The 7,080-nt window shown below is 39.3% G+C and overlaps 2 protein-coding genes across 2 annotated transcripts; one reads left to right on the forward strand and one right to left on the reverse strand.

Annotated features, from left to right (window-relative positions):
* Positions 1 to 1,083: 1,083 nt before the first annotated feature.
* Positions 1,084 to 2,421, reverse strand: LOC120111103 (flavonol sulfotransferase-like). The gene has a single exon (XM_039127575.1). The coding sequence runs from the start codon at positions 2,294 to 2,296 to the stop codon at positions 1,244 to 1,246; it is 1,053 nt and encodes a 350-aa protein (XP_038983503.1). The 5' UTR covers positions 2,297 to 2,421; the 3' UTR covers positions 1,084 to 1,243.
* A 2,283-nt stretch (positions 2,422 to 4,704) lies between these two features.
* LOC103697487 (cytosolic sulfotransferase 12-like) lies at positions 4,705 to 6,149 on the forward strand. The gene has a single exon (XM_008779355.4). The coding sequence runs from the start codon at positions 4,819 to 4,821 to the stop codon at positions 5,884 to 5,886; it is 1,068 nt and encodes a 355-aa protein (XP_008777577.2). The 5' UTR covers positions 4,705 to 4,818; the 3' UTR covers positions 5,887 to 6,149.
* Positions 6,150 to 7,080: the final 931 nt, after the last annotated feature.

Consider the following 7,080-nt stretch of genomic DNA (forward strand, 5'->3'; position numbering starts at 1 on the left):
TAATTTTTTAAAATTTAATTTTTATCTTTTTATAGTATTCAAATCTCATTTTGATTTAAATTTCAGTCACGAACCAAAAGCTTCGAGAGATATAGCCATTCTAATTTCCATTCCAATCCAAATTTTGATTTTGATTCCAATTCTGATTCCAATTGCAAACCAAATGTACCTTATATATCTTGCTTAAATATTTTGTCTTTTCACCACCCGCTGAAAATGTCTTTAGCTTAGAGGTACAAAATTAAGAGAGAAAATATATAAAAACCTAGAACCTCACCAAAAAAAGGTTATATAAATGGTAATATAAGATTCCATGACTCTTTATAAGTATCCGAAATCTATCCAATATATAGTCGATATGAGAGCAAATATACACTCACGTGACTCTCACATACTTTTTTTTTGTTTAAGTCTTGGTATCCTCGCCAAGCAAAGATTCAAATTTATTTACAAAAACCACAAATTTAAGCACAAACACCACAATCTACTCATGGTCAGCTCAAGTAGACCCCACGTTGCAGTGTCTCCTAGCCTATATGGGCTATGATCTGAGTTTGCTCTGATATCATTTGTCACAATTTAAAAACTCATCGAAAATTGCTAGTCTAAAGATATTATTTGAATTTTTTAATCTTGTATAAATATCTAAGATTTATCCAATATATAGCCGATGTAGTATAAAATGCACACACTTACAAATACTCACAAAATGATTTGGAACAAAAAGAATAGAAATAAATAAAAAAAAGAAAAAATTAGAAGACCCAAGGTAGGTTAGATAGCCCAAACAACATCCTAATAAGAGTTTGCATGGAGCAACCCAGAAAGCCGAAGAAAATGCTAAAACCTAAATCCCAATTTTAATAAAACAATCTATTTTCCCTTCAAAAAATTAAACAATCTAGATAATGGATAAAGCTTATCGAATATAAGCACTTAAAATTGGGTTTAACTAATTCATATAGTTAATTTGTGACTGATACTAATCATATTTGTTTTAAGAAATGAAGATCCTAGTGCTGGAGAACGGACGAGGACAGATCTTAACTCTTCAGCCAAAATCTTGAGTATAACACCAAGCACTTGATAGCAGATCATAATATTAAATTTAAGTATTGCAAAAGGCAGCAATACATAGAGATTAAGCCAGAAATTTATTAACCCAAGCACCCCAAGATGAAGTGATTACTGGGGGAACAATTCCAACCAAGATTGGAAGAGGTAAAGCACATCAAAATGCAAATCACATTCCATTAGCTTCCACGCCCGCGCTCATCCCGAAGGTCAGACCAGATCCATCTAGCTTCTGCGAGGTTACCGCGTCCATCCTCCGAGCCATCTCCTCGCTCATGTGGTTCCTCCAATCCCCTGCCTCTCCTTTCCTAAAGAATGAAGTAGTCTGCAGCGGCAGCTTCGTGTTGAGCTTGTGCGTCATGCTCCCGGCCAGTTTGCTCAGACTATCAAAACTACAAAGCCTTATAATCCCCTCGACCACCCCTTCCTTCTCTTCCTCCGGCGAGAAAGGGCACCCCATGAACTCCGCCAGCTTCTTCGCACTCCCCGCCGGCTCCTCCAGCATCTCCTCGTACTTGAGGAACAGCACCTTCTCAGGCCTCCTCAAGCTCTCCTCCCAGTAACCAAGTGCGTGCTCCCATATCGATCCGTAGGGGCTGACGCCGTCGCAATACAAGTCGAAAGCTTTGCCGAATGGAATAGGCTCCACGGAGTCGGGGCTCATCTTGTCGTTGAAGTGCCACCGGGAGATGAACACGTCCTTGGGATCCCGGCAAACGTACAAGAATCGGCTGCCGGATCCTTTCATGGAATTCGGGAGCAGAGGGTATGGTAAGTGGCTGCCGAGCAACCTAGGGGAAGGCATGGCCTCTAATTTGGACGGCCTGCCGTCGGAGAAGAGTCTCTGGATGAAGAGCACGCACTCGTGGGGGTTGGAGCGGAGGAGAGGGTGATCGGCCATGGAGTAGCGGGTTCGGTTCATGATGGCAAAGGCTAGCGCTTTGAGCCAGGTGGTGCCGGACTTGGGGTAGCTCAGCACGAAGAGGTCGTCGGGGCGAGCCTGGAAGTTTTGTTGCATGGCCATGACGTCTGGAAGAGAGTGCTCGGGGATCCAGAAGTCTTGGTATTTCCGGAGGCGGATGGGTATCCAGTCTTGGTTTAGAGGCAGGGTAGAGATGAGATCATCGAACTCTTTCGGAGGTTTTGGAGCATCCTCTCGCTTTGCTTCCTCGGGCGCTAAGGCAAATCCGCCATCGGGAGTTACGGAAGAAGGCGTGGCCATGACGGAGCTCACGGGAAATGGAGGCTTGGTAGCCCTGGAAGGTAATCTATACTGTTGCAGCCTTGCAGGTAACCGCGCGAAGCGGATCTTCTCGAGCCCTATGCCTGGTTATTATTGGTGGTGAGCCGCGTCACGAATTAATAAATGATGATACCAAGTTTATTTTAGTCCTAAAATGTACTTTGGACATTTGACTCGATTCTTATGGTCGTGTTAACTCGATGGACTATATTAGGTCACTCAACTAATTTAGAGAATCCAAATAGAAGATTTTTGAAGCAAATGAGGTTTGTCCAAAAATCAGACAAAGTTGGGTAGATCAAACTGTAATATTTCTTTAATATATTATAATTATATATTTTTTTGATAGAAATCATTATAATTCATTCAACTGCAACGTTATACAAGTAGAGCGAACATGTGGATCTTCAAAAGCACTATTATTTATAATAGAAGAAAAGACAAGTGCCATAGTTATCATTCAACCGGGAGGATTCAGACATATGTAGACATTGTTTTACCCCGTAAGGAGACTATGGTATAAAACGCCACATAAATATTAATATTATTTTTTTACAATATATTATTATATTATATATTGCTGTCTCACTGTATAATATGTTTTCATGTTTTATTATAGTTTCTTTTCTCCTTTTTTATTATTTTTGCACCATTTTTTTGGCGTTGGCAATCTGCAACATGACGATAATGTTTAGATAGCTGTTAAATTATAAAGAAAAGAAAAAACCGAAAATATTAAAAAATACTTTGATTCCCAACAATGGTGCGGTTAAAGGCCCCAATGCCTTGTCCTGTCACCTGTCCTCCTGTGAGCCTGCGAGTAAATTGCCGCCATGCTATAATCCCATCAAATGCATCAATCCTCTCACGCTATGCTGCAGGGACTTTTGGTTCTGGCGTGAGAGAATTCCCAAATATCAAGAGCCAGACAATTGATTTATTTGTTTCCCGGCACCTTTGGCGAGATACCTCATAAGCACAATAATTTAAGTTTCATTTGGCAGAACTGTTGGCAACAGTGCTTTTAAAAATATTTTTTTAAAAATACAACTACAAAAATTATTTGTTGTTAGGTACCTATATTTTTAAAATGCTGTAAATTTTTAATATGTATTTGACAAATAAACTAAAAAAGTAATTTTAGTATTACAAATTTACTATAAAAAATATTGTATAGTATTACGCAACAAAGCATAATAAAATATAATATATGTTAATATATAAATATATGATATAGTATAATATTACTATAATATAATATTATATTATTCTAATATAGTTAATATAATATTGTATACTATAGCATAATAGTATAAAATAATTCAATATTATATAATATAACATATCTATTTATAGTATAATATAATATTTTGATATAAAATATTATAATTATTATCATTATATATTAATATTTTATTACTATATATAATATTTTAGAAACTAATTTTTTTAAAAAAAATATAAAGGCACATAACCATTACAAGTAAATTTTCCAATGCTTTTTTTGTTCAAAACGGTGGATAAATAAATATTGAAAAGAAATAATACCTTGATCACGTGATAAGGGAGAAAACAAAGGCCGAATGGGGTTTGTTGTTTGTTGTGTCTCCTACAGATTTTTTTTCTTCGTGCATTATAATATAAACGGACACTTCTTGTAATTATATGATTTTATAATGAATATTGTGGTCTAAAAAATAAATTATTTTTTTTACAACTTAAAAAGAATATTTTATAAATCTAAAATAGTTTCTTAATGCGTGCTAAAAGTACTTTTACGAAAAAGTTTTATTTTGGAGTTTTTCTAACCCAAAATGGCTAGCCGGAAGTTATTATTTGAGTTCCTTGATCCTGTATAAGTACCCAAGATCTACCCAGCGAATAACCGATGTGGGACTAAACACACACCCGCACGGATCCTCACATACTCTTCCCGTTCAAATTCTGACGTCCTCGTCAGGTTAAGGGTTCAAATCTAATCACAAACACCATGATTGGCCCGTGGTCAGCCCCAATGGATCCGTGCTGCAGTGTCCCCTAGTCCACATAGATTATGGGTTGTGTCCGCTCTGATACCATTTATAACAACCCAGTATCTTACCCAAAATGGCTAGCCGGAAGATATTATTTGAGTTCTTTAATCCTGTATAAGTACCCAAGATCTATCCAGCTACGGGTCCTCACAAGATATTTTCAGTTTTTTTGATAAAACTAATATAACATTCTAATTTTTTTGCCAAATAGTGCTGTTCTATCTAAACTTATTTTTGGAGGGTTTATGCAAACGGGCCTTAATGTGCGGACAGCCGGGGCCACAACTGAACCTATTAAATATGTCGGGGTCTCGGACCCTCGTGCTGTTAACTTTTAATTTTAACATGTCACTCCCTCACTATCTATCCTATTTAGAGGATGATAACAAGGCCACTCCAGGAGAAGAACAACCATAGTCCCTGCAAACAAACACCTACTTGAGAGCATAGCATAGCATCCTTTTTTCAATGGCTGCTCTACCCTCTCTTTGCAACAGCCCCCCTCCAATGGAGTCTCAAGGCAAAAAAGGTGCGGATCCAAGACCTCCTTCAAACTTCACCGACCTCATCTCAACCCTCCCCTTGGAGGAAGGCTGGGCACCCCTGCGCATCCGAAAATACCAAGGCTTTTGGATCCCCGAACGCGTTCTCCAAGGCATCATGGACATGCAACAGAACTTCAAGGCTCGCCCCGACGACCTCTTCGTGCTAAGCTATCCCAAGTCCGGCACCACCTGGCTCAAAGCCCTCACCTACGCCATCATGACACGAAGCCAATACCCTCTCGATCACCACCCTCTCCTTCGCCAAAATCCTCACGAGTTCGTCCCTATCATGGGCATAACCTACGCCAAAGGCGAAGCCTCAGAACTAGAGGCCATGTCATCACCTCGGATCCTCAACACTCACTTGCCTTACTCTCTCCTGCCACACGCCATCAAGAGCCTAGGATGCAAGCTCATATATGTCTGCCGGGACCCCAAGGATGTGTTGGTCTCCCGGTTCCACTACAATAATAGGATGAGGCCGCAAGCTATGGAGCCAATTCCATTTACCAAGGCCTTTGAGATGTTCTGTGAGGGCAATTGCCCCTACGGGCCGATATGGGAGCATGTTCTCGAGTACTGGGAGGAGAGCCAGAGGAGGCCAGAGAAGGTGCTGTTCTTGAAGTACGAGGAGATGTTAGGGGATCCGCCGCGGATTGTGAAGAGATTGGCCGAGTTCATGGGGTGTCCCTTCTCTCCGGAGGAAGAGAAGGAAGGGGTGGTGGAGGAGATCATAAAACTGTGCAGCTTTGACAAGATGAAGAGCTTGGAGGTCAACAAGACGGGTAAACTGCGTCCCGATTTCGTCCTAACCAATGATTCTTTCTTCAGGAAAGGCGGGGCAGGGGATTGGAGGAATCATATGAGTCCGGAGATGGCGCGGAAGTTGGACCGCATCACCGAGCAAAAGTTTGAGGGGTCCGGTCTGACCCTTGATGCTGTGGATGTGGAAGCGGCGGCCACCAATGGTGATGTCCAAGCACAAGCCTAGTCGCAGTTGTTTGTGATCTTCTTTTTATTTTTCCGATGTTTAGAGTGAGATTACGTAAGAAGCTGCTGCAATCCTGTAACCCCCGTATGTTGCTAGTCTTGGCCGTAGCGTCTGTCTCTGCTCTTGCTGTCAACCTTTGTTGACCCCTGGGAGCGTCAATAAGTTGTAGCTGCGGAAGATGTCTGTTATCTTGTATCATTTTATTTCTCTTGATTTAGTTGCTGTAGTCACGTAAGAGAGCTATATAATATTCCGTTTTTATTATAAAAAAAAAATGTCTGTTACCTCTATGATCGACGTGTCTTCGTGATGTTTTCGTCTCACGCTATTAATGCTACATTTATTCATTTTATTTAGAATAATTGCTAAAATATAAATATCAGTGAGTCATATTGTAGTGAATGGGCTGAAATGGGCCAAATCACATTCCCAACGACTCTGATTCGCCTATATATTTGAGAGAGCGATAAAAATAATCATTAAAATAAATCATAGAAATTTCACTGCCCATGAAGCTTCTGCTCTTGGATACGAAGCCCAACTGTTGTTTGTCCAACATTACCAGTCCTTTGTTTATACCAGCATTTCTGTTACCACCATAAATGGCCAAAGCATTAAAAGTCTTGATCGTAGAAATCTCTTTATCTATTAGCCCGATAGGAAAGAGGAAACTCTACGATTTCCAACATCCAGATTAAATGCTTGAAAAATCATAGAGAATTCGTGCACGCTGCCTGATAAATTTCAAGCTAACTAGCTTCTTCAACTCTGCTTCTATTGTAAAAAAATATATTTTTTAAGAATTCTTTTTATCTTTTCTAATTAAAAGTTTTATTTACTCAAAACGTTTTTTATTGGATCCCTGCAAATTATTTTTTGCAGAAAAATATTGGAGTTGCATTTGATTTGGGTTTCAATGCTTAGTTATACAGTCAATTCGATTTGGCTCCATTGGAGTGGGGCTGTTGCAAAGAGGTTGTTGAGCAGCCATTAAAGGAAGGATACCTTGAGGAAAATTTTTCTGTGGTGATGGGTCAGAAAATGGTCAAATATGGTGATGGTCATCCTCTTTTGTGTGATCAGCCTTTTATGCATTACATATTCTTTTGATGTGGCTGGATATACTTACATTAGAGTTGTATGAAATGTCTTTTTAAAATAAATAAATAAATAAAATAAAATAAAATAAAATAA

The sequence above is a fragment of the Phoenix dactylifera genome, chromosome 6 (assembly GCF_009389715.1).
Source record: "Phoenix dactylifera cultivar Barhee BC4 chromosome 6, palm_55x_up_171113_PBpolish2nd_filt_p, whole genome shotgun sequence".
Taxonomy (NCBI): Eukaryota; Viridiplantae; Streptophyta; class Magnoliopsida; order Arecales; family Arecaceae; genus Phoenix; species Phoenix dactylifera.

Coding starts and splice junctions, on each gene's coding strand:
- LOC103697487 (XM_008779355.4), top strand. CDS start 4,819: ATGGCTGCTCTACCCTCTCTTTGCAACAGCCCCCCTCCAATGGAGTCT.
- LOC120111103 (XM_039127575.1), bottom strand. CDS start 2,296: ATGGCCACGCCTTCTTCCGTAACTCCCGATGGCGGATTTGCCTTAGCG.